The 27,913-nt window shown below is 46.7% G+C and overlaps 1 protein-coding gene across 1 annotated transcript; it reads left to right on the forward strand.

Annotated features, from left to right (window-relative positions):
- tmem276b (transmembrane protein 276b) lies at window positions 1-27,865 on the forward strand. Its single transcript, XM_041198146.1, has 4 exons — window positions 1-358; window positions 13,188-13,301; window positions 25,480-25,617; window positions 27,597-27,865. Exons 1-4 carry the CDS (start codon window positions 1-3, stop codon window positions 27,839-27,841), a joined length of 855 nt encoding a protein of 284 aa, XP_041054080.1. The 3' UTR covers window positions 27,842-27,865.
- Window positions 27,866-27,913: the final 48 nt, after the last annotated feature.

The following is a 27,913-nucleotide window of genomic DNA, read 5'->3' on the forward strand; positions in this document are numbered from 1 at the left end:
ATGGCGGCGATGAAGCTGCTGACAGGAGCGGGTTTGTTGTTGGCAGTCTGTGCTCTCGGCCTGCTCGCCATGGCTATCTGTACTGATTACTGGTATGAGACAGACGCCCGGCGGCACCGGGACCGCTGTAAGAATTACGCTAACAAGAGGAATGATCCCGGCTTCATCTACATACCAAACCAGAACCTGCCCCTCCGCCAGCCCCGGCTTCTGGGCCACAGAGCCCGCAGGTACTTCCTGGGATCGGCCTCCGTCGATTCACATTGCAGCCGGCACTTCAACTCCACCATCCTCGGCCTTTGGAGAAAATGTCACCGCCAGGGATTCGACCAGGACACCGAGGAGCTCATCTTCAAGGGTGAGGGGGACTGCGGGGGGAGGGGGTCTCCCAGAAGGAGGAATGGGAGAGAGACGGGATGAATTGGGGGTGGGGGGGATAAATGGGGGAATGGGGAGTGAGGGGGTAAATCGGGGGGACTGGGGAGAGGGGGAATGGGGGAGAGAAGGGGGAATGAGAGAAATGAGAGGGCTAGCGGGAGAGAGGGGGAATGTGTGAAGAGAGGGAGGACTAGGGGAGGTGGAATGGGGGAGAAGGAGGACTGGGGAGGGTCTCAGAATGGAAGGGATGTCCATCTGCGGGGGGGTGTGGGGTGGGGGTCATAAGTTTGGAGAGCTTGATGGAGCTTAAAGCTGTTCAGGATTTGGGAGTCTGATGTTCTGTACAGGTGGGTTTGACATCTGCTTGTTAGGAGACAATGGATTAGAGTCTGGGTGTGGACTTTGATCTGTTTGTGTCCTGCTGTGTTGGAGGTCCTGTTTGTGTGGGCTGTATGTACGTAGGAGTCTAGTTGAGGACGGTTGTGGTTGGTGGGTGGGTGGCTTTGGTTGTGGGTTGTGTTGGATCTGGCTGGATCTTGTGCCCTGGTTGAGGTTTTTCTTGTGGAGAACTGAATTTCCAGGCTCTGCGCTCTCCAAGGTGCCGAACCCATCATGTTGCACAAACTGTAGAAGAATGCTGTGAAGTTAGGGAACAGTAGCTCCTGGGGTTGTGATATATAAGCTGTGCTTTAACCTTGTGTTACAGAGTATGCAGTGAAATAAAGAATTATCCTGAGTTAGGCTCCTATCAGCCAGCTTAATGAAGAGAGAGACAGCAGTAGTAGATTACAGAATTATATCCGGGGAATGGAGGGAACGAGAGAGAGACACTTAGAGGCTGCGAGAGTTCAAACCATTCAGCAAATATCAATCAATCCATCAAAACTGTAGCTGGGTGTGGATATCAGAGACAGGAGCAGGGAGTGTGCAGTCAGTTATGCTCTCTCCTGTTCCAGTTAAATCTGTTTATCGGAATATAACCGGCCTCACACAATGAACATTGAGGTGGGAACAATCTTAGCAAGATGGGGCTAGCTTCCGTTCACTGGAGATGAGTGAGTGAATTGTAAATCTTAATGGAGCGGAAGGAAAGTGTCTGAGAAGTGGTTAAAGGTTCTGAGTTGGGAGGGGCTGAGCAGTCAGATAACCTGCTTTCCAATTTCAGTAATGATTATTTTCCAAAGGAATTGCAGTGAAAATGCACTCCAGCTAGACACACGAGATGTGGAGGTGTACCTCTTTACATCTGGATCATTGCCGGATGTGTGTGTCTGTTTGTCTGTGACTATGTGTAATATTATATTCCTGTGTTACTACATAGTTGTGAGGGAGTATCAATCCATGCCTGTGTATATGTATGTGTGACACGACACAAGGATTACAACCACACGGGTGGGATGTAAATATGCAGGAAAAAAGCACTCATGCACAGAACTGAGGTGTTCAGTCAGTGAATATACAGGGGAGAATTTAGAGGCATGGATGGATATGCAGGAGGCAGTGTAGTGGGGGTGAATGGATGTCGATGCAGGGGTCAGTGTAAGGGAAGTGGATGTGGATACGGGTTCAGTGTAGAGGGAGTGGATGGATATGTAGGGGCAGTGTAGGGTGAGTGCATGGGGATACAAGGGGGCAGTGTAGGGGGAGTGGATGCAGATACGGGGGAGTGGATGCAGATAGAAGAGGCAGTATAGGGAGAGTGGATGCAGATACAGGGGGCAGTGAAGGAGGAGTGGATAGGGATACAGAAGGCAGTGTAAGGGGAGTGGATGCAGATACGGGGGCAGTGAAGGAGGAGTGGATAGGGATACAGGGGGCAGTGTAGGGGGAGTGGATGGATATACAGGGGACAGTTTAAGGGGAGAGTTTGGCGATAGAGGGGGCAGTATAACATAGAAACATAGAATATAGGAGCAGGAGTAGGCCATTCAGCCCTTCGAGCCTGCTCCACCAATCATCATGATCATTGCTGATCATTGAACTCAATAGCCTGCTCCTGCTTTCTCCCTATATCCTTTAATCCCTTTCACCCCAAGAGCTATATCTAATTCTTTCTCGAAAACATACAAAGTTTTGGCCTCAACTACTTTCTGTGGTAGCGAATCCCACAGGCTCACCACTCTCTGAGTGAAGAAATTTCTCCTTATCTCAGCCCTAAATAGTCTACCCTATATCCTCAGACTGTGACCCCTGGTTCTAGACTCCCCCACCATCGGGAACATTCTTCCTGCATCTACCCTGTCTAGTCCTGTTAGAATTTTTATAGGTTTCTATGAGAGGGGGAGTGCATGAATATACGGAGGGCAGTGAAGGGGGAGTGGATGGATATACTGGGGCAGTATAGGTGAGTGGGTGGGGCTACAGGGGGCAGTGTAGAAGGAGTGGATGGATAAACAGTGGGGAATGGACGGGGCTACAGGGTGTAGTTTAAGTGGAGTGGATGGATTTACAGGGGGCAATGTAGGGGGAGTGGATGGATATACAGGGGGCAATGTAGCTGGTGTGCTTGGGGTTGCAGGGGGCAGTATAGGGGGAGTGGATGAAGATAGAGGGCAGTGAAGAGGGAATAGATGGGGATACAGAGTGTAGTTTAGAGAGGTGAATGGATATACAGGGGAGAATGTAGGGGGAGTGGATGGATATACATGGGGCAATGTAGGATGAGCGGATGGGTATTCGGGGACGTTGTAGAGCAAATGGATGAATAAATGGGGCAGTGTAGGGGGAGTGGATGGATATACGGGGACAATGTAGTTGAGGGGATGGGGATACAGGGGGCAATGTTGCGGGAGTGGAATGATATACAGGGGGCAGTGTCAGGTTAGTGGATGGTGATACAGGGGGCAGTGCAGGTGGCAGTGTCGGGGGAATGGAAGGATATAAAGGGGCAGTGTAGTGGATGTGGATAGAGGGGGCAATGTATGTGGAGTAGATGTGCATGCAGGGGGTAGTTTAGGGGAGTGGATGGATATACAGGGGGCAATGTAGGGGGAGTGAATGGAAAGACTGGGGCAGTATAGGGGGTTGGGGATACAGGGGGAAATGTATGGGGAGTGTATGAATATAGAGGGCAGTGAAGAGAGAATGGATGGGGAAGCAGGAGACAGTATAGGTGGAGTGGATGGATATACAGGGGGCAGTATAGGTGGTGTGGTGGGGATACACAGGGGGTCAGTGTTAGGGGAGTGGAATGATACACGGGGCAGTGTAGGGGAAGTGGATTGATATACAGGGAGCAGTGTAGGGATAGCGGATGCAGATATGGGGGCAGTGTAGGGGGAGTGGATGGATATACAGGAGGCAGTGAAAGAGGAGTGGATGGGGGTACATTGGGCAGTATAGGCGGATTGGATGGATATACAAGGGCAGTTTGGGGGAGAGTTTGGCAGTAAAGGGGTCAGTGCAGGGGGAGTGGATGAATATATGGAGGGCAATGGATGGGGGTACAGGTGGCAGTGTAGGCGGTGTGGTTGGGGTTGACGGGGCAGTATAGGGGGAGTGGATAAATATAGAGGACAGTGAAGGGAGAACGGATGGGGATACAGGGTGTAGTTTAGAGAGGTGGATGGACATACAGGGGGCAATGTAGGGGAAGTGGATAGATATACATGGGGGTAATGTAGGGGGAGTGGATAGATATACATGGGGGTAGTGTAGGGGGAGTGGATGGATATATGGGAGCAATGTAGTTGGGGGGGATAGGGATACAGGGCACAGTGTTGCGGGAGTGGATGTGGATAGAGAAGGCACTGTAGGTGGAATGGATGTGTACTCGGGGTAATTTAGGGGAGTGGATAGATATACTGGGGGCAATGTAGGGGGAGTGGATGCAGATACAAGGGGCAGTGTATGGGGAGTGGATGGCAATACAGGGGGTAGTTTAGGGAGAGGGAATGGATCTACAGGGGGTAGTATAGGGGGAGTGGATGGGGATACAGGGGACCATGTAGGGGGAGTACATGAATATACTGAGGGCAATGTAGGGGCAGTGGATGGGGGTTTGGGGGGCAGTGTAGATGGAGTGTATTTATATATAGAGGATACTATAGGCAGAGTGGATGGGGATACAGGGGACAGCGTAGGGGGAGTGGATGGATAAATGGGGCAGTGTAGGGTGAGTGGATGGGGATATAGGGGGCAGTGATGGGTGAGTGGAATGATATACAGGGGGCATGTAGGGGGAGTGGATGGGGATCCTGGGGGCTGAATAGGGGGAGTGGATGGACATAAAGGGGACAGTGTAGTGGGAGTGGATGTGGATAGAGGGGGCAATGTAGGTGTAGTGGATGGGGCTGGGGGGGCAGTGTAGGGTATTGGATGAATATACGGAGAACAGTGAAGGGGGAGTGGATGAGGATAGAGGGGGTAGTTTAGGGGAGTGGATGAATATACAGGGGACAATGTAGGCGGAGTGGATGAATATAGAGGGCAGTGAAGAGGGAACGGATGGGGAAGCAGGAGACAGTATAGGTGGAGTGGACAGGAATACAGATTGTAGTTTAGTGGGAGTGGATGGATATACAGGGGGCATTGTAGGTAGTGTGCATGGGGTAGTGGGGGACAGTATGATGGGAGTGGATGAATACAGAGGGCAGTGAAGGGGGGAATGGATGGGGATACAGGGGGGTAGCATAGGGGGAGTGGATGGATATACAGTGGGTAGTGTGAGTGGGTGGGGATACAGGGGTAAGTGCAGGGGAATGTGGATGGATTTACAGGAGGCAGTGTAGCTGGTGGGGATGGGGATTCAGGGGGCCGTGTAGGGGGAATGGATGGGTTACAGGGAGCCATGTAGGGGGAGTGGATGGGGATACTGGGGCCAGGATAGGAGGAGTGGATGGGGATACAGGGGCCAGTGTAGGGAGAGTGGCTGGGGATACAGGGGCAGTGTTGTGGGAGTTGGATGGGGGATACAGGGGGCAGTGAAGGGGAAGTGGATGGACATAAAGGGGGCAATGTAGGGGTAGTGAATGGGGATAGAGGGGTCACTAGGCAGAGTGAATGGGGATATCTTGGTAGTTTAGCGGAGTGGATGGATATACATGGGGCAATGTCGAGAAATTGGATGAATATACGGGTACAGTATTTGGTGGAATAGGAATATAGGGGGAGTGGATGGGGATAGAGGAGACCGTACAGGTGGAATGGAGGGGGATACAGGGTGTGGTTTACAGGGAGTGGCTGGATATACAAGGGGCAGTGTAGGGGGAGTGAATGGATAGACAGGGGGCAGTGTAGGGGGAGTGGATGGATATACGGGGGCAGTGTAGGGGGAGTGGATGGATATACGGGGGCAGTGTAGGGGGAGTAGATGGATATACAGGAGGCAGTGTAGGGAGCGTGGATGGATATACAGGGGGCAGTGTAGGGGGAGTGAATGGATAGACGGGGCAGTGTCGGGGGAGTGGATGGATATACAGGGGGCAGTGTAGGGGGAGTGGATGGATATACAGGGGGCAGTGTAAGGGGAGTAGCTAAGGATATGGGGTAAGTGTAGCAGGGAGGATGGATATACGGGGCAGTGTACAGGGAGTGGATGGGGATACAGTGGGCAGTGTGGATGGAGTGGAAGGGGACAAAGGGGGCAGTGTAAGGGGAGTGTATGGGGATACAGTGGGCCATGCAGGTGGATTGGTTGGGGATACATGGGGCAGTGGAATTGGAGTCGATGGGGTTACTGGGGCCATTTGGGTGCAGTGTAAGGTGAGTAATCTTTTATTCATTAACGGAAGGTGATGATTTCATGTGGGTGTGATGGAATACTCTCCATTTGCCTGGATGACTGCAGCTCCCTGAACACTGGAACTCTCCACCTTCCAGGACAAAGCAGCCCACTTGATTGGCAACCCATCTTCCTCCTTTACCACCCAGTCCCTCCACCACTGATGCACAGTGGCAGCAAGATGCACTTCATCATCTCACCAAGGGTCCTTCGACAGCACCATCCAAACCCCAGGACCACTACCACCGAGAAGGACAAGGGCAGCAGATAAACGGGAACTCCACCACCTGGAAGTTCCCCTCCAAGTCACTCACCATCCTGACTTGGAAATATATCGCAGTTCCTTCACTGTCGCTGGGTCAAAATCCTGGAACTCCCTTCCGAACAGCACAATGGGTGTACCTACACCACATGGACTGCTGTGGTCAGGACAGCATCTCTGCCCCAGCTTCACAATGGTAACTTGGGATGTGCATCAAGTGCAGGCGTAGCCAACAATGCTCAGATCCTATGAATGAATTTAAAAAAATGTACTTGGCCCTTAGAGCCTTGGATGAGATAGTGAAAAGGGAGCTTTACTCTGTATCTAACCCTGTGCTGTACCTGTCCTGGGAGTATTTGATGGGGACAGTGTCGAGGGAGCTTTACTCTGTATCTAACGCTGTGCTGTACCTGCCCTGGGAGTGTTTGATGGGGATAGTGTAGGGGGTGCATTACTCTGTATCTGTATCCAGTATAGCTACAACACTGGCATCTACCCAGCTATGTGGAAAATTGTCCAGACATGTCCTGTGCACAAAAAGCAGGACAAATCCAACCTGGCCAATTACCGACCAATTAGTCTACTCTCCATCAGTAAAGAAATGGAAGGGATCATCAACAGTGCGATCAAGCGGCATTTGCTTAACAAAACCAGCTCACTGATGCCCAGTTTGGGTTTTGCCAGGCCCACTCAGCGCCTCACCTCATTACAGCCTTGGTTCAAACATGGACGTAAGAGCTGAACTCCTAAGGTGAGGTGAGAGTGACTGCCCTTGACATCAAGGCAGCACTTGACCAAGTGTGGCATCAAGGAGCCCTAGCAAAACTGGAGTCAATGGGTATCAGGGGGAAAGCTCTCCACTGATTGGAGTCATACCTAGCACAAAGGAAGATGGTTGTGGTTGTTGGAGGTCAATCATCTCAGTCCCAGGGTATCACTGCAGGAGTTCCTCAGGGCAGTGTCCTCGGCCAAGCCATCTTCAGCTGCTTCATCAATGACCTTCCTTCCATCATAAGGTCAGAAGTGGGGATGTTCGCTGATGATTGCACAATGTTCAGCACCATTTGTGACTCCTCAGATACTGCAACAGTCCATGTCCAAATGCAACAAGACCTGGACAATATCCAGGCTTGGGCTGACAAGTGGCAAGTAATATTCAGGCCACAGAAGTGCCAGTCAATGACCACCTCCAACAAGAGAGAATCTAACCATTGCCCCTTGATGTTCAATGGCATTATCATCACTGAATCCCCCACTATCAACATCCTGGGGGGTTACCATTGACCAGAAACTGAACTGGACTAGCCATATAAATACTGTGGCTACAAGAACAGGTCAGATCTAGGAATTGTGCACAACAAAAACAGAGGCAGAAATACCTGGAAAAACTCAGCAGGTCTGGCAGCATTGGCGGAGAAGAGTACAGTTGACGTTTTGAGTTCTCATGACCCTTCAACAGAACATTCTGAGTTCTGTTGAAGGGTCATGAGAACTTGAAACATCAACTGTACTCTTCTCCGCCGATGCTGCCAGACCTGCTGAGTTTTTCCAGGTATTTCTGTCTCTGTTTTTGTTCTAATTAAAAATAGGAGAGGGGTGAAATATAAGCTGGTTTAGGCAGGGTGGGGGGTAGGAGAAGGGGGGATGGTTGTTGGGCCAAGCAAGCAGTGATAGGAGGAGATAACCAAAAGATGTCACAGACAAAAAAACAAAGAGGTGTTGAAGGTGGTGATATTATCTAAAAGAATATGCTAATTAAGAGTGGATAGCAGGACAAGCAAGGTACAGATATTTCTGTTGAAGGGTCATGAGGACTCGAAACGTCAGCTGTACTCTTCTCCGCCGATGCTGCCAGACCTGCTGAGTTTTTCCAGGTATTTCTGTCTCTGTTTTTGTTTTGGATTTCCAGCATCCGCAGCTTTTTGTTTTTATCTCTGTGTTTAATTGACTGCCACTTCTCTTCAAGAAATGCCTACCTTGAAGAAGTTTCGTTCTACTCTCCGTCAGGATTTTCGAATCTCTCTTTTGCCTTGTTCACCTTCATTGCTTTCCATTTTTCTCCTGGTGTTTGACAAGGTGTTTACTAAAACCCGCTTTCACAGCCATATCTCCTTTCTCAGTGACTGTCTCCGTCTCTGACTTACCCCACGTGGATTTCAACTGAAATTCCACCCCTCATGTTTCGAATCCACCCAGGATTACAGGTACCTCCGGGACATACAACGTTCCTCGGATTGCTATTCCCGTCGCGTTCTGAGATCCACACCCAGTGTCATGCGCCACCATATGAACACACTCGACCTCTCCCTCCAGCAGCACCGCCGTACCCTTTTTCAAAGCTGCGCATGCCCCCAGTTTGATTTTATTCTTCGTCTCAACCAACGCCTCAACAAGAAACTTTTTCTCTTTCTCTCAAGTGCTAAGGAACGCATGCTCCAACAACTCATCGACACAGACACCCATCCAGGACCCTCCACCCCTGCCTGTCCCTCCCCATCTTCCAATCCCAGCCCCGGAAGGGTATTCACTGTACCCCCTGACCTTCCCCTCTCCGACGCTGAACGTTCAGTGCTCAGCAAAGGACTTAGTTTCAGACCTTTAAGCCCTCATCTCAATGAATTTCGGGCTCGGCACAATGCTGAACTCTTCTTCTGTCGCCTCCATCTCCGTGCTCACTTCTTTGGGCAGGAGTCCTCTCCCCGTTCAACAGATCCTTTTACCCACCTCCAATATTCTCCCTCCACCTGGACCCCTCTCTCTGGATTCTTTCCTTCTCATGGTCTTTTCATTGAGAACTGTCGGCGTGACATTAGTCGTCTCAATTTCTCTGCTCCTCTCATTCATTCTAACCTGTCTCTCTCTGAACTTACTGCACTCGGTTCTCTCAGGTCCAACCCTAACATTGTCATCAAACCTGCTGACGAGGGTGGTGCTCTTGTTGTCTGGCGCACTGACCTCTACCTCTTGGAGGCTGAGCGTCAACTCGCAGACACTTCCTCCTACCTCTCCCTGGACCATGACCCCACCACTGAACATCAAGCCATTGTTTCCAGGACTGTCACTGACCTTCCTTCCACAGCTTCCAACCTGATAGTCGCCCAACCTCGGACAGCCCGCTTCTACCTCCTACCCAAAATCCACAAACAGGACTGTCCTGGTAGACCGATCGTGTCAGCCTGTTCCTGCTCCATGGAACTAATTTCTTGCTATCTTGACTCCCTTCTCTCCCCCCTTGTCCAGTCCCTTCCCACCTACATCCGTGATTCCTCTGACACCTTACGTCACATCAACAATTTCCAATTCCCTGGCCCCAACCGCCTCCTCTTCACCATGGACGTCCAATCCCTCTACACCTCCATCCCCCACCGGGATGGTCTGAGGGCCCTTAGCTTCTTCCTCGAACAGAGGCCCGAACAATCCCCATCTACCACTACTCTCCTCCGTCTGGCTGAACTTGTTCTCATACTGAACAATTTCTCCTTTAACTCCTCTCACTTTCTCCAAATAAAAGGTGTGGCTGTGGGTACCCGCATGGGCCCCATCTATGCCTGTCTCTTTATGGGGTATGTGGAACATTCCTTGTTCCAATCCTACTCTGGCCCCCTTCCACAACTCTTTCTCCAGTACATCGATGATTACTTCGGTGCTGCTTCCTGCTCTCGTCGGGACCTGGAAAAATTTATTAATTTTGCTTCCAATCTCCACCCCTCCATCATTTTCACATGATCCATCTCTGACACTCCCTTCCCTTCCTTGACCTCTCTGTCTCAATTTCTGGTGATAGACGATCCACCAATATCCATTACAAGCCTACCGACTCCCACAGCTACCTCGACTACAGCTCCTCACACCCCACTTCCTGTAAGGACTACATTCCATTCTCTCAGTTTCTTCGCCTCCATCGCATCTGTTCTGATGATGCTACCTTCAAAAACAGTTCCTCTGACATGTCCTCCTTCTTTCTTAACTGAGGTTTTCCACAAATGGTAGTTGACAGGGCCCTCAACCGTGTCTGGCCCATCTCCCACACATTTGCCCTCATGCCTTCTCCTCCCTCCCAGAGACGTGATAGGGTACCCCTTGTCCTCACTTATCACCCCACCAGCCTCCACATTCAAAGGATCATCCTCCACCATTTCCGCCAACTCCAGCATGATGCCAGCACCAAACACATCTTCCCTTCAGCCCCTGGCGGCATTCCGTAGGGATCGTTCCCTCCGTGACACCCTGGTCCACTCCTCCATCACCCCCTACTCCTCAACCCCCTCCTACGCCACCTCCATGCGAACGCAAGATATGCAACACCTGCCCCTTCACTTCCTCTCTCCTCACCGTCCAAGGGCCAAACACTCCTTTCAAGTGAAGCAGCATTTCACTTGCACTTCCTTCAACTTAGCCTACTGCATTCGTTGCTCCCAATGCGGTTTCCTCTACATTGGAGAGACCAAACGCAGACTGGGTGACCGCTTTGCAGAACACCTGCATTAGCCAGACCTCCCTGTCGCTTGCCATTTTAACACTCCACCCTGCTCTCTTATCCACATGTCTGTCCTTGGCTTGCTGCATTGTTCCAGTGAAGCTCAACGCAAACTGGAGGAACAGCACCTCATCTTCCGACTAGGTACTTTACAGCCTTCTGGACTGAATATTGAGTTCAACAATTTTAGATCATAAACTCCCTCCTCCATCCCCACCCCCTTTCCGTTTCTTCCCCCTCCTTTTTGTTTTTTCCAATAATTTATATAGATTTTTCTTTTCCCACCTATTTCCATTATTTTAAAATGTATTCCACCGATCATTTATCTGTACCTTTTATGCCCTTTTAGTCTTTAGTCTTGTTTCACCCCCACCCCCACTAGAGCTATCTGTACCTTGCTTGTCTTGCTATCCACACTTATTTAGCACATTCTTTTAGATAATATCACCACCTTCAACACCTCTTTGTTCTTTTGTCTGTGACATCTTTTGGTTATCTCCTCCTATCTCTGCTTGCTTGTCCCAACAACCACCCCCCCCCCCCCCCCTCTACCCCCTCCCTTTAAACCAGCTTATATTTCAGCCCTCTCCTATTTTTAATTAAAACAGTTCTGTTGAAGGGTCACGAGGACTCGAAATGTCAACTGTACTCTTCTCCGCTGATGCTGCCAGACCTGCTGAGTTTTTCCAGGTATTTCTGTCTCTGATTTTGTTTTGGATTTCCAGCATCCGGAGTTTTTTAGGAATCGTGCAATGAGTAACTCACCTCCTGACTCCCAGGGGTGTGATGGAATACTCCTCACTTGCCTGGATGAGTGCAGCTCCCACAACACTCAAGAAGCTCAACACCATATAGGACAAAGCAGCCCATTTGATTAGCACCACATCCACAAACATTCACTCCTTCTACCGCCGATGCACAGTAGCAACAGTGTGTACCATCTACAAGATGCACTGCAGGAATTCACCAAGGCTCCTTCAACAGCACCTTCCAAACCCACGATCACCACCATCTAGAAGGACAAGGGCAGCAGATAGATGGGAACTGCACCACCTGGTAGCTCCCCTCCAAGTCACTCACCATCCTGACTTGGAAATATATCGCCGTTCCTTCACTGTTACTGGGTCAAAATCCTGGAACTCCCTTCCTAACAGCACTGTGGATGTACCTACACCACATGGACTGCAGTGGTTCAAGAAGGCAGCTCACCACCACCTTCTCAAGGGCAATTAAGGATAGGCAATAAATGCTGGCCCAGCCAGTGAAGCCTATAATGTGAATTAATTTTTAAAAATCTAACCCTGTGCTGTACCTACCCTGGCAGTGTTTACTGAGGACAGTGTAGAGGGAGCTTTACTCTGTATTCTGTACGTGCTTTGGGAGTGCTTGATTGCACTGTGTAGTCTGACCATCACCCCCTACATTCCCTGTGCGCTGGCTAAGCCAGGAATGTTGAATGCTAGAGTAGAAGGAGCTTTATTCTTCTTTGAAACTGCACCGGGAGGATCGTGCAGCTTAGAGGGCACTTTACATCTATATCCATTCTGTGCTGTAGCTGAGTTGGGAATATGGATATCCGGACTGGAAACATCCAACGTTCAGAAACCTCAACTTTATGGCATCAAAGGAGAGGTGAAACCAGTAGATGAGGTATGTAGTGAGTGGTGAGCCAAAGACATTTCTCAAATATGCAGTGTCAGCATGGCGATGCTTATCGAATTATTCAAATCACTCGATGTGTTTACTAACCTCCCCTGTGTGTGTACAATGAGCCTGGTGACAGGGACTGGATGAGAGACTGGAATCAAAGACTGAGAGTCCTGCCTGAGTGCTGCTAAGTGGTAGTACAAAGCCAGCACTTAGACTCCAGCCCTGACAGACCCAGTGAGACTGAGTGAAGTCAAGTACCAGATGGGAAGAAAGGCATTTCTTCAGGTAGAGACAATTAGACACAGGGAAATGAGGACAGATCAGGGGTGTGGAAATAGACAAAACCAGAGTTTCAAGTACAGTCTTCCGTGCTAGAATGGTATGTAAGTCCATCAGTACATGACATCAGAATAGTGTATCCCCATTCAGGTCTCTTGTTTTACTGAAGCAATGCCTTGGGTGCTGAGAACAGCGGGAGTATTTTGCAGTTGGGTTTTGTACTGGGACGCTGAATCAATGTGCTGGGAGTGTGGGTACCTGACTGTGGATTTGCTGTTTGCCTTCACTTAAGCAACATAGGTCAGTGCCCTGTGGAGAGGTGGGTGGAATTGGCAGCAGTAGGTGCAAGCTGGGTGGCATGAGTTGTGTTCGAGGCTGATCACTAGTGCTGGATCTGAAAGAGTGTGTTTGTGTTACAGGGGTCGTACAGCGCTGTATTCCTGTGAAGTATCACTACTCCTCTTCAACAGTCCCACGGAATCTTCCAGTCAATTTAACCATGACCATTCGGCAGGATGAATGGCATGCTTTACGTAAGTACTGGGAAGAGAGAGCCAGGACTGAGCTTTGCAGTCATACAAAGTACCACAGACTGAAGTGTGAGCAGGGATTGGAGCTGTGAGGTTCTACACCCCAGAGCAGTAGAATACAACAGGGATTCAGCCTCAGAGTAACAGTGATCGAGCCTCAGATTAATATAAATGACCAGGAATTAATCATCAGAGTAATAAAGAAACAAACTGGGCCTGAGCCTCTGAGTAATACATGGAATTGGGGCTGATCCTCAGTGTAACAAAGTAATAATGGTGGTGGTGGTGGTGGTGGATGGCAGGGTCAATCGAGGTGTTCGAGAGGGAATGGGATTCTTATCTGAAAAGGAAGACTGTACAGGGTTACAGGGAGAAGGTGGGGAATGGCACTCGGTGCATTGCTCATTTGGAGAGCCAGCACAGACTCAATTGGCTGATTGGCCGCCTCCTGTGCTATAACTATTGTGCAAGAAGAGCTGAGCTTCTGTGTACTAGAGTAACAGGAACTGAGCCCCAGAGCAGCTGAGTATGGGATGGGGTGGGGAGAAGGGTAGGAGATGGGCTTGGCTACAGGGAGAAGAGTAAGGGCCTGAGTGGAGGAGGAGGAATTGTTTGGGGTGAAGGAAGGGGGGGTGTGTAAGAATAAGGGGAGGGTTATTAGATGTATTAATTCACAGGAAGTGGGCACGGCTGGCCAAACAGCATGTCTTGCCTACCCCTGGTGGTTCTTGAGAAGTTGGTGCTGTTTTTTTGAACCTCTGCAGAATGTGTGCTATAAGGTAGGAGGTTCCAGGAGCCAGTGGCAATGAAGAAAAGGCAATAATTTCCACGTCAACTTCGTGTTCCCATACACTTGGTGTCTTTGACATTCTAGGTGGTAGTGGTTGTGGGTTTGGAAGGTGCTGTCGAGGGACCCTTGGTGAATCCCTGCAGTGCATCTTGTAGATGGTACACACGGCTGCTACTGTGTGTCAGTGCTGGAGGGATTGAATGTTTTTGGATGTGCTGCTTTGTCCTGGATGGTGTCAAGCTTCTTGAGTGTTGTGGGAACTGCACTCATCCAGGCAAGTGGAGAATATTCCATCACACTCCTGACTTGTGCGTTGTAGATGGTGGACAGGCTTTGGGGAGTCAGGAGGTGAGTTACTCATCGCACGATTCCTAGCCTCTGACCTGCTCTTGTAGCCACAGTATTTATATGGCTAGCCCAGTTCAGTTTCTGGTCAGTGGTAACCCCCAGGATGTTGATGGTGGGGGTTTCAGTGATGGTAATGTCATTGAATATCAAGGGGTGACGGTTAGATTCTATCTTACCTTTGCCTGGCTCCTCTTTGGTACAGATGTTATTTGCCTTTTATCAGCCGAAGTCTGAATGGACTGCTTCAGTATCTGAGGAGCCGTGAATGGTGCTGAACATTGTGCAATCAACAGCGAACATCCCCACTCCTGACCTTATGAAGGAGGAAAGGTCATTGATGAAGAAGCTGAAGATGATTGGGCCAAGGACACTACTAAAGGCTCTGTATTTAAATACAATAGCATTCAAACCAAAACAGATGAACTGACAGTGCAAATAGAAATAAGTATGATCTGACAGCCATTATACAGACATGGCTGCAGGATGACAAAGATTGGGACCTGAATGTTGAAGCGTACATGACATTTAGGAAGGACAAGCAGTTAGGAAAATGTGGAGGGGTGGCTCTGTTAATTAATGATGGTATGAGCATAATAGAAAAGGATGACCTAAGTTCAGTAAACCAGGATGTTGAAGCAGTTTGGGTAGAGATGAGAAATGGTAAAGGCAAGTCTTTCCATGTCAGTCCTCCCAAAGTGCATCACTTCCCACTTTTCCGTCATGTTTCATCTCCATCTGCTGAGTTTCTGTCCATTTCACCATCCTGTCTGTCACCCTGGAGCCTATCACTGTCTGCTACTTTACCAAGTTATGTACTATCTGTAAATATTATAATGCTGCCTCCTACACCTGAATCTAGATTATTTATAAAAACTGCAAAGAGAAATGGATCCAAAACTGACCCTTGGGGAACACCACTGCAAACTACCCCTGGTCTGACAAATCTCCATCCAATGCCACCATTGTCACTGAGCCAATTCTGTATCTATACTGTCACCTTCTCCTTAATTCCATGGGCTTCCAGCTTCTTAGCAAGCCTCTTGTGTGGTACTTTATCAAGTGCCTTCTGAAAGTCCATATGTACAACATCTCCTGCACTACCTTGCTCAATCTTCTCTGTTATCTCATCAAAGAATTCATTCAAACCAGCCAGACACAGCTTTCCTTTAATAAATCCGTGATTCCAAATGAAATTTCATTTTGTTCCCGATGATTATTTCCAATAATTTTCCAAGCACTAGGCTGACTGATCTGTAGTTTCCTGGTTTATTCATCTCTCGTTTCTTGAATATTAGTACAATATGAGTAACTCTCCAGCCTCTGGTATTTCTTCTGTATCCAGTGAGGATTGAAAGATTGTGACCAATGCCTCTGCTATTTTTACCTTTGCTTCTTTCAGCAACCTAGGATGCATTCTATCTGGACCAGGATGACTGACCAACCTTCAAGGAATCTAATCTCTCTGATCTCTATCACTATTCTACAAATTCCTTCTCCTGTTTTAATCTGACATTCACATAATTTGCTTCTCTTATGAAGACAAATTTAAAGTATTCATCTAATGCTATAACCATGTTCTCTATCTCTACACAAAGAGATTTACGTTTGAGTCCTTACTAGGCCCAACTGTTTATATAATGTTTTAGGATTCACTTTAATGTTGTCTGCTAACCTTTTTCTTGCAACCCCTCTCTGTTTCCTGTATTAATTCCCTCTGGTATTTTCCAAAATCTTTACAGTTCTTCACTAAGTCTTGCTCCTGATATTTGTCATAAGCCTCTTTTTCCTGTTTTACTTTAATTTTTACTTCCTTTGTCATCCAGGGCAGATTAGCTTTGGATTCTCTACATTTTCCCTAATTCAAAACCAGCATCCGCAGTATTTTACTTTTATTATAGAAAAATACTTAACAGAAGGAGACCATTTGGCCCTTTGTATCCCAGCCAACTGAAAAAGAGTTATCCAGTCTAATCTCACCTTCCAGTTCTTGGGCCTAGACCTGTGGGTGGAAGCACCTCAAGTGCATATCCAAGTGATCATGAACCATCTCTTCCTTGAATGCCCTTCATTGTTCCATTACTGCTTTATTCTAAAATCACCTTTTCTAATTTACCTGTGCTAAGCCCCTTCTTAAATCACTGACATTAGATCTTCTCCAGTTGAGCACTATTACTTTTGCTATTTTCTGGTCTTTTTCCATAACTACTTTAAACAGAGTTAATTTGTGGCCACTGTTACCTAGATGACCATGACACCAATTGGCAAGGGACTGCACGGGGGGGAACAGCAAAGTTTAGGAATGCAGTCGTTTGGAAGATCCCACAGTTCCATTCGGGCATTTCTGTAACTGTTATTGTGCATGCTTTATTTCGTCCCTGGTGCCAGGGTAAAGGGCATCATGGAGAGGGCGCAGAATAGTTGGGGGGGGAAGTGAGCTAGAAGCTGTGTGGTACTTGTTGCCACCAACGACATAGAGAGGGCAGGTCCTGAGGTCAGATTTACAAGAGCTAGGGAGAAGTTTAAAAAGTAGGACCTCATGGGTAGCAATCTCTGGATTACTCCCAGTACCAGGCACCCTCCAGTGTAGAAATAGGAAGGTAGGGAGGATCAATGCATGGCTTGAAGCGTGATGCAGGAAGGAGGGCTTCAGATTCTTAGGGCTTTAGGGCCAGTTCTGGGACAGAAGACACCTATTCATAAGGGATGGGCTGTATCTCAACAGGATTGGGACCATTGCCCTCATGGAGAAATTCACTAGTGTGGTTGGGGAGGGTTTAAATAAAATTGGCAGGGACAAAGACAGAAACTATTGGTTAGACTTGAGAAGCAAAAAGGATGTGATCACGCTACTTGTGGTATTCCACAGTTCCCCAAATAGTGGGAGCTTCAAGGGTAGTCATAGATGTGCAAGAACTATGGTGTGGTGATGCTGGGGAACTTTAATTACCCAAATATTGATTGGGATAATGTTAGAATAAAGGGCAAGGAGGGAAGGAATTTCTGAAATGTGTTCAGTAGAACTTCCTTGACTAGTATATTATTGGCCCAACTACAAAGGAGGCATTGTTGGATCAGGATTGGAGAATGAGGTGGGTCAAGTGGACGAAGTGTCTGAGGGTGACATTTGGGTAAGAGTGATCATCACATCATTAAGTTTAGATTAGTAATGGAGACAAACAAGGAACGATCTCATATAGAACTTAACAGAACAATGATCTTTAAGGAAGAAATGTTCCAGGTCCAAGATGGTACATTCCAACAAGGGCAAAAGATAAAGGAGCCAAAAACAGGGCTCCTTGACAAGGGAGAGAGAGAAGATGATGAAACAAAAAAGGAGGGCGCATGATGCATGTCCGATGAGTTCTTCAAGTGAAAACCAGTCAAATATAAGGGGAGGCGAAGAGGAAAATAAGACTGGCAAAGAGAGCGTGAGAATTGAATGGCAGTCAATGTAAAAGGGAACCCAAAACTATTCTTGTGGCACGTAAGCAGGTAGTAAGAGTTGTGGGGCAGGGGGCCCTATTATGCACAAAGATGGTGATTTATGCTTTGAGGCGTAGGACAAGGCTAGAATGCTTAATGAGTACTTTGCATCGTATTTCCTGAGGAGAGGAGGTTGTCGAAATATCAGTAGAAGTGGAAATGATGGAGGTAATGGATAGGGTGAAGATTGATAACAAAGATATATTGGAAATGTTTAGGATTGATAAGTCACCTGTTCCGGATGGCTTGCATCCCAAGTAAATAAAGAAAGTTGGAGTGGAGATAGTGGAAGGATGTGTCATAATCTTCCCTAGATATGGGGGAGATGCCAAAAGATTGAAGAACGGACTGGAGGGGGTTTAATTTAAAACAGCCCTGATTTCTCCTCTCACCACACATCTGTAAAAAGAAATGTGTTTGTGGTTTTTGATTTTTTTCCCCTTTGTAAGCTGTGGCGTATTTTCCCAAGCACTCAGTTTTGGTGTGATCCGATTTCTATTAGTAACCACAGCAAACTCGAGATAGGGTAAACTCAGAGGGTTGTTTTATTTTACACACACTCAAAACGAGGGGTGGGGGTGTCACTAGGTAACCTCGGTACATTCACACAATAAAAGGGGGATAAGGGAACGCAAGAGGTGTAGGGCAAAGACCACAGACAAAATAAGAATTTGTTTCATGTGAGTCCAGAGTCCAGAATCAATATCTAATGGTGTATTCCTTCAGAGAGGTTAGCAGGCTGAAGCTGATGCTGGGCAATCCACTTTTCTAGTAGCACTGACCACCATAATGAAAGAAGCACGTATAGATGAATTAATCTTGTAGTAGGCACTGGTACAGAATTTTAGATCTTCCCATAGAAACAGTGTAGATGAGGGCCAAGCAACTTAAATCTGGACAGAGCTCTGTTTCTGCTGCTGTTTGGTTGATGGAAGATGGCAGGCGGAGGCAGGCTGCTAGCCTAGAGTCCGGTTTTCTCTTCTGACATTATTCAGACAGCTCAAGCCTTGGTCATGTGACAGGGTGGTTTCAGGTTGAGCTAATCAGCTAATGATGCACTTTTTAAGGAGCCTTGTTAAAACCCGTTGTATTGTGTGACATAATTAGCACAATGTTGGAGATGAGTCACCAATAGTTCTGCCTTTGTCCAGAGTTGTGTGCGGATATTTTGTCTACTAATCTTTTGTTTTAGCTTGGCTGGAATATTCATACAAGTCACATTCTAGGAGGTTGTTGAGTTTGTCCATTGTAATGGCTCAGAATCTTCCAGAACTACCAGCATGTGACTAGCTGTGGCCATCTTATCAATCCAGAAGTCCATTTTAAAAAATGAATTTAAACAAGAGAATATGGAAAAGAAATGAATTTCTTTTAGATCATTTTTCATGTCTCCTAAGCATGACATAAATGTGACACACTTACTGAAGCAAGGGTGTAAGGAAATTCTTAGTAACTACAGGCCGGTCAGCTTAACATTAGTCGTGGGCATGGTTTTAGAAGGAAAGATCAGTGCAGATATCAACAGGCACGGAGAGATTTCGGTGAATAAAGTCAAGCCAGCATGGACTTGTGAAAGGCAGATCATGTTTGACTAATCAAATTGAATTTTTTGATGAAGTAACTGAGATTGATGAAGGGAAAGCAATGGATGCTGTCTGTATGGATTTTAAGGAAGTGTTTGACCATAATAAAATCAAGACTGATGGAATAGGAGGTCAACTTGGATGAAAGATTAGCTTAAGGACAGAAAACAACCAGCTGGGGTAAATGGTGTTTTGGCAGAAGGGATAGGGAGAGGTAATATGGACTTAATGGAACAAATCTAAAGAGTGTGCAGGAACAGAGGGGCCTGGGGGTGCATGTATATAGATCTATGAAGGTGGCAGGACATATTGAGAGAGTGGTTAGGAAAGCATATAGGATCTCAGGCTTCATAAATCGAGATATTGAGTACAAAAGCAGGGAAGCTATGCTGAAACTTTCAACAGCTCCGGTTAGGTCATAGCTTGAGTATTACATCCTGTTCTGGTCACCATACTTTAGGAAGGATGTGAAGATGGGTGGAGAGGAGATTCACCAGAATAGTTCCAGGGATGAAGGATTTTAGTTACAAGGTTAGGTTGGAGAAGCTGGGGTTGTTCTCCTTGGAGCAAAGGAGATTGAGGGGAGATTTGATAGAGGGGTATAAGTTTATGACAGATTTGGATCAGAAAGACAAGGAAAAACTCTTCCCATTAGCTGATGGTAAAGGACACACAGATTTAAGGTCTTGGGTAAGAGATGCAGGGGTATGTGCGAAAGAACTTTTTACACAGCGAGTGGTAATGACCTGGAACTCACTGTCCACGAGAGGGGTGGAAGTGGAGACAAAGAATGATATCAAAAGGAAATTGGATGGGCATTTGAAGGAAATAAACTTGCAGGGTTGCAGACACCGAGCAGGGAATGGGACTGACTGGATTGCTCCATGGACAGCTGGCATGGATTCAATGGGCTGAATGGCCTCCTGTGCTGTAAGCATCTCTATGACCTCCTGCTGTCACTACTTCATTTCTCAGAATGAGATCCAATGAGATGCCTTGTTGGACAGCACGCATATTCATGAAGTTCTTAGATGCTGATCAGAAATTCCTCTCCTTCCCTAAGCTTAGCATTAAGGTTTTCCCTGTCAATATTAAGTTAAAAGCCTTTTGATATTGCTACTCTATTTTTGTTGCACACCTTTGAAATTGGCTGACAAATGTGCTCATCTATCTCATTCTCACTGTTTGGAGCTCTATAAATAATAACTCCCAACAACATAACTCCAGCTCTGTTCATCAATCCAAGCCAAATAAATTCAGCCCTGCAACCATCTGGTATCATCCTTAGTCCAGACAGCAAAAACCTTCCTCTTTTTCCTTCTCTGTTATTCCTGAATACTTGGTAATGGGGAATATTAAGAATTGATTCATTGTTTGAGTCATGTCTGCTACTGTGACCACGTTGTAAACCCATCTAATAATTTATGCCTTCAGCTCACCAACCTCATTTATACACGTACAATTTCATACCTCCTTCACTTCTGCTATTTTCCTAACTCTGGTCCCTGCAATTTTTGGCATATTGTTAATTTGACTGCCATTTATGTCTCTCCGTCTTCTGATTTAATTTCTCCTTCCCCAACCCTCCTCCAAATTTGTTTAAACCCTCTTCAATGATTCTAGTTAAACTCTCAGCAAGAGCATTGCCCTTGGCTTTATTTAGATTCTACCCAACTATCTCGTACAGATACCCCTTCTCCCAGAACCAACCCCATGCCTCAGAAATCAGACCCTCTCCCTCCAGCATCACTTCCCCATCCATGTATTTACCTGCACTATCTTCCTGTTTCTATACTCTCTCTGACAAATGGCACTGGGAGTAATCCTGAGATTATCTGTTGGTGATATTCTTTACCCTGACACTAGGGAGGCAACATACCAGTTGGGAATTAAGTTTGCAATTACAGAAACATCTCTCTGCCTCTGACATTTGGATCCCCTATGATCATAGCATTTCTATTCTTTTTCTCTGTACACAAGGAATCATCACCCTCCCTGCTATTCAAAGTGAAAACTAGTTAGTGAGTGTCATTGGCTTGGGATGATACCTGCACAACCAGTATCTTCCTCCTACCCTGTCTTGTGGTCACTCATTCCCTGACCTCCCTGACCTCACTCACCTCCTGCACCTTCTGTTGCTGTGTGGCGTCTACCTCCTGGAAAGTCGGTCAGAGGAAACAGTCAGACTCAGGATGCCCAGCAACATCACTAGCTTCTCCTCAGGTTCTGAAACTTGGAGCTTAAACATGAAGCTCCTGAAGTTCCCACGTGGAACAGAATGCACATGCAAAAAAATCCTACTAGCCTAACATGGTAGTCAATCCATTGCTGGTCTCTTAAGTTACTGAAACCCTGACCACTAAAACAAAAGACAGAGATACTAAATGATGACTGAGATACTCAGATCAGCCAAGATTTCATGGAAAGGTAGAACAAGCTCAAGGGGCTAAATGGCTTCCTCCCATTCCTATGTTCCTAAAACAGTAAGTGTTAACTAAAGGCACTGGAAATTGGATCAAAAATCAAAAGTACAATGAAAACGATCTTCAAGTGGGTTTCAATAGTAAAAATTAGGAATTGAACAAGACAAAAAACATGTATGTGTTTCCCATCAGTATGCCCCCTCCAACATTATTTTTGAATTCCTATCTCGATTTTTTCCATACAGCTTATACTCTGGCTTTTCCCTTTGTCAGGAAAAGGATTATCTTATAGAACAGTATAGCACAGAAGGATGCCATTTGCCCCATTGAACATATGACAGCACTTTCAAATAACAATCCAATTAGCCCAACTGTGTCTGTCCTTTCTCCATATTCATGCAATTTATTCTCCTGTAAGTATTTATCCAGTTCTCCTTTGAAGGTATTGAAACTGAATCCACACGGCCATCACAAACTGCATTTCAAATCTTAAGCACTCATTGTGTGTCTTGACCATCCAGCCATTGGAAGTTATTTCTCTTTATTTTTTCTATCTAAACCCTTCATGATTTAGTAACACCTTAATCTCCTCTTTGTTTTTTCCAGTCAATCCATGTAACTCCCTTATTGCTGGAACCATTCTCATCAATTTCTTTTGTACCTTCTCCAAAGCGTTGAATTTCTTCCTAGAGTTTGGTGTCCAGAATTGAATGCAATGCTGCAGCTAGCGCTGAACTGGTGTTATATGCATGTTTAACATAACGCCCTGCATTTTATACTCTCTGTCTCTATTTGACAATCTGTTACGTGTAACTTTGCCAGATATCTGTCGAATGTTCGTATCATCACAAACGGAATGTTTGTGTTCCCATGCCCATTTTAAGTATGTTTTGTGATCAAGAAGGTGTGTTTTCTTACCATCGGGGTGTGGGTCCCAATTAAATATATCCAGCAGCAAGCATTTGTGAGTTTAGCCACAAAGAAGGTTATTTATTCTCCCACATTTACCCCACATTAACGGTTGTGAGGTTTCTCATAGTTGAATTTATAAGCAGTTGTTGGAAGTTGTAACAGGTTGGGGGAGTCATTCTCATTGCTTACAAGGCATTGCTGTTAATTACTAATATAAAAGCAAAATGCTGCGGTTGCTGAAAATCTGAAATAAAAACAGAAAATGCTGGAAAAGCTCAGCAGGTCTGGCAGCATCTGTGAAGAGAGAAACGGAATTAATGTTTCGAGTCAGTTTGACTGTATTTTTTCCAGAACTCCTTTATTGGCTTTATCACCCCCTTTTGGATTTTAGAGATTTCCTCAGCTCTCGGCAGCTGAGCAGAATTGTGCCAGTTCCCATCTATTTCCCCAGTCTCCTTGGGCTGCTTTTGACTCTCTGGGCACAGTACTTGGCACTCCACCAAGTAATTTCCCTGTATGGGTCCACTCTCTGTATGGGTAAACTAGGAACAATCCCGACCATCACTACACCGGTCACCCACTTGCTCTGTGGCTGAATGTTTACTAGAGGAAACTTTAAACATCTTCCTATAAGCCCTTTTACCAGCATGGTAGTGTTTGTCCTGCTTTTGGGTGGCATTTCAGCAACCTTTGCTACAAACGGTGTTTGAAAACACCATGTGTCTCTAAAAATGGTTATTTCTCTTCTTGGAACTTGTGATATAATTCATTCATTCTCCATTTGTTCAAGAAACCTTGGCAGGTATCCTGTCTGACCCCACTACTTTTGAGTCTGGGCTTGGTACCTTGCAGGGTATAGATATGGTGCTGCCTGCAGCTCCCCCTGTTGGCCTTTTGGTGAACCAAAGGTTTTATTTAAAAGCAAAAAACTGTGGATGCTGGAAATCTAAAACAAAAACAAAAATACCTGGAAAAACTCAGCAGGTCTGGCAGCATCTGCGGAGAGGAACACAGTTAACGTTTCGAGTCCGAATGACCCTTCAACAGAACTAAGTAAAAATAGAAGAGAGGTGAAATATAAACTGGTTTAAGGGGGGGGTGGTGGGACAAGTAGAGCTGGATAGAGGGCCAGTGATAGGTGGAGATAACCTTAAGATGTCACAGACAAAAGGACAAAGAGGTGTTGAAGGTGGTGATATTATCTAAGGAATGTGCTAATTAAGGGTAGAAAGCAGGACAAGCAAGGTACTGATAGCCCTAGAGGGGGTGGAGTGGGGTGAAGGAATCAAAAAAGGCTAAAAGGTAGAGATAAAACAATGGATGGAAATACATTTTAAAATAATGGAAATAGGTGGGAAAAGAAAAATCTATATAAATCATTGGAAAAAAAAGGGGGGATCGGAAAGGGGGTGGGGATGGAGGAGAGAGTTCATGATCTAAAATTGTTGAACTCAATATTCAGTCCGGAAGGCTGTAAAGTGCCTAGTCAGAAGATGAGGTGCTGTTCCTCCAGTTTGCGTTGAGCTTCACTGGAACAATGCAGCAGGCCAAGGACAGACATGTGGGCATGACAGCAGAGTGGAGCTTTCTGCACTGGCTGGCCTACCTTCCCGGTTCCTTCTTTTTAAATTTGGGGATTGACCTATGTTTTCTCTATTCTCCTTTCCTCTTCAGTCTCTGTTTCATCCACCTGCTTCTTACCTCTCCCTTGCTGGTAGGAGGTACTGGATCCAAATTTGTTTGGGTTTAGAGGTTAATGGGTTAATTCAAGTCATCCGCCATGATGGCTGCATCTCTGATTTTTGAAACCCTTTGTTCCTCTATGTGAGTTTTAAAGATGTATGGGAGTCAGTTTTTGAACTTCTCTTACAGTACTATTTCTCTTAACCCTTCATAGGTGCAGTCAATTTTTAATTCTCTGACCCACCTGTCAAATGCTAACTGTTTAGTTCTCTCAAATTCCAGGAAAGCCTGTGTGGGCTCTTTACAGGAGTTCTGGAATAGTTGGCAGTACTCCTCTGGTACCTGTTCATAGGCACTGAGAATAGCAGCCTTTGTCTGCTCTCAGCATGAAGGCAGCATGCAGACAGCATGAAATAAACCTCAGAGCCTTTCCTGCTCTTTCTCCCTCACTCCTCTCTCTTTCCCTTTCTTTCTTGCTTTCTCTCTCTCGCTTTCTCTTTCTCTCTCTCTCTCTCTCTTTCTCTCTCTCACTTTCACTTTCTCTCTCTCTCGCGCGCTTTCTCTCTCTCGCGCGCTTTCTCTCTCTGGTGCGCTTTCTGTCTCAGGTGCGCTTTCTGTCTCTGGTGCGCTTTCTGTCTCTGGTGCGCTTTCTGTCTCTGGTGCGCTTTCTGTCTCTGGTGCGCTCTCTCTCTCGCGCGCTTTCTCTCTTTCGCGCGTTCTCTCTTTCGCGCGCTTTCTCTCTTTCGCGCGCTTTCTCTCTTTCGCGCGCTTTCTCTCTTTCGCGCGCTTTCTCTCTTGCGCTTTCTCTCTCCGGGAGTGTTTGATGGGGACAGTGTAGAGGGAGCTGTATGGTGTTACTAACGGTATTTCAATGCTGATGCTCTGTGTTAATCAGTTTGGGGCTGGTATCTTGCATTTTTTTCCTCTCTGACTAATGTTCTGCTGTCTCCTGTTGACAGATCTCCGCAGGATGACAGCAGGGTTTATCGGAATGGCGGTGTCCATCATTCTCTTTGGCTGGATTATTGGTATGCTGGGCTGCTGTAAGGACCATGACCTGATGCAGTATGTCGCTGGCCTGCTCTTTCTCATGGGAGGTAAGTGAAGCAATGGTATTCATCTACAAACAGCAAATCAATACATGTTACAGTCGACTTACAGAAAGAAGTGCTGATTGCTTTAACCAGTCTTTCAAACTGAGGAAGGTACTTGAACTCAGATTATTGTGTCCGTTCCCAGTTCCTCTCTCTCAGGGAGATATCTGTATACTGACTGGTGTCTCTCAGTCCCTCTCTCTCTCAGGGAGATATCTGTACACTGACTGCTGTATCTCAGTCCCATCTCTCTCAGGGAGATGTCTGTACACTGAATGGTGTCTCTCAGTCCCCTTCTCAGGGAGATATGTATACATTGACTAGCATCTCTCAGTCCCTCTCCTCTCTTAGTGAGATATCTGTACGTTGACTAGCATCTCTCAGTCCCTCTCTCTCTCAGGGAGATATCTGTACACTGACTGGTGTCTCTCAGTCCCCCACTCTCTCAGGAAGATATCTGTACACTGACTGATGTCTTTCAGTCCCCCTGTCTCTCAGGAAGATATCTATACACTGACTTGTGTCTTTCAATCCCTCTCTCTCTCTCTCAGAGGTATATCTGTACACTGACAGGTGTCTCTCAGTCCCTCTCTCTCAAGGGGATATCTGTACACTGACTAGTGTCTCTCAGCCCCCCTTTCATGGAGATATGTATATATTGACTAGCATCTCAGTCCCTCTCCTCTCTCAGTGATATATCTGTACACTGACTGGTGTCTTTCAATCCCCCTCTCTCTCTCTCTCTCTCTCAGGGGTATATCTGTACACTGACTGGTGTCTCTCAATCCCGCTCAGTCAGGGAGGTATCTGCAGAATGACTGGTGTCTCTCAGTCTCCCCCTGAGAGAGGGGGAGACTATCTGTATACTGACTGGTGTCTCTCAGTCTCCCCCTGAGAGAGGGGGAGACTATCTGTATACTGACTGGTGTTTCTCAGTCCCCTCTCTCTCAGGGATATATCTGTACACTGACTGGTGTCTCTCAGTCCCCTCTCTCTCCCAAGAAGATATCTGTACACTGACTGGTGTCTCTCAGTCCCCTCTCTCTCCCAAGGAGATATCTGTACACTGACTGGTGTCTCTCAGTCCCCTCTCTCTCCCAAGGAGATATCTGTACACTGACAGGTGTCTCAGTTGCTGAGGGCTGGCGGAGATTACTTGAGAGGCGAAGGCATGGTCAGATTTTGAAGTAAAGATTAGTATTTTAAAATTGAGTTGTTGCTGGAGCAGAAGTCAGTGTAGGCCAGTGGACATCAGATGGGCAAATGGGGCTTGATCCCGGTTCAGGTCCAGTAACAGAATTTTGGATGGAGTTTATTTTGGGTGGAAGGTTGGAGGCTAGCCATGGGCCCATTTGGAGTTGCGCTGAAATCAGAGGCTCTGAATACCCTTTCTTCTGGACCTGAAAGATTCCTGGCCATTGCTGTTTGCAGGATCTTGCTGTGTGTAAATTGATTGCCCCGATTGCAACAGTAACTCTACTTCAAAGAAAGGAATTCATTAAAGCACTTTGGTGTTGAAAGACCCTGTATAAATGAGTCTTTTCTTTCTAGCCCAGTCAAGAGGTAACAAAGATGTGAACGAGGGATTCAGCAGCAGATGAGCTGAGGTGGAGGCAGGGACAGAAAGTGTTGCACAGATAGATAAGCTTTATCTAGCATCAAGTACAACATCAGGGTTGTGACTTGTCTGGTTCAACTTCAGTTGGCAGGAAGAGGGGATATAGTCAGTGGCTGAAGAGTAAAGTGTGTGTGCAGGGAAACGTAGACAGTGGCTTCAGTCTTCTCAATTATTTCTGCTCATTGAATGCTGGATGTCAGACAAGCAACGTGACCAACTAGAGACGGTGGAAGGGCCCCAAGGTGGTGAGGTGGAACTGGGTGTCTTCCATGTACACATGGAATTTGAAGTGTTTATGAATGGTGTCGCTAAGGGGCAGTATCCAGATGAGAAATACCAATTCTCTATTTTTCCTTCCCATCAGGAACCTGTTGCATTATCTCCCTCTGTACTTGTGTAGCCGGAATTAATTTTGAACTTTCACGTTTCCCTCGGCACATGTACGGGCTGCCCGAGGATATCAGTCATGGCTACGGCTGGTCTATGTTCTGTGCCTGGGGTGGACTGGGACTCACGCTGTTGGCAGGTTTCCTCTGTACCTTGGCCCCTTCCCTCAGCACCCCTCACACAGTCATACACAAACCACGGGCAGAGAACGGGACCATGTGACAGCCACCACACTACTGTTTCACAATCCTGGATTCGGTGAGAAGATCAGAGGCCTGAGGGAACAAGTCAGCC

The sequence above is a fragment of the Carcharodon carcharias genome, chromosome 10 (genome assembly GCF_017639515.1).
Source record: "Carcharodon carcharias isolate sCarCar2 chromosome 10, sCarCar2.pri, whole genome shotgun sequence".
Classification (NCBI taxonomy): domain Eukaryota; kingdom Metazoa; phylum Chordata; class Chondrichthyes; order Lamniformes; family Lamnidae; genus Carcharodon; species Carcharodon carcharias.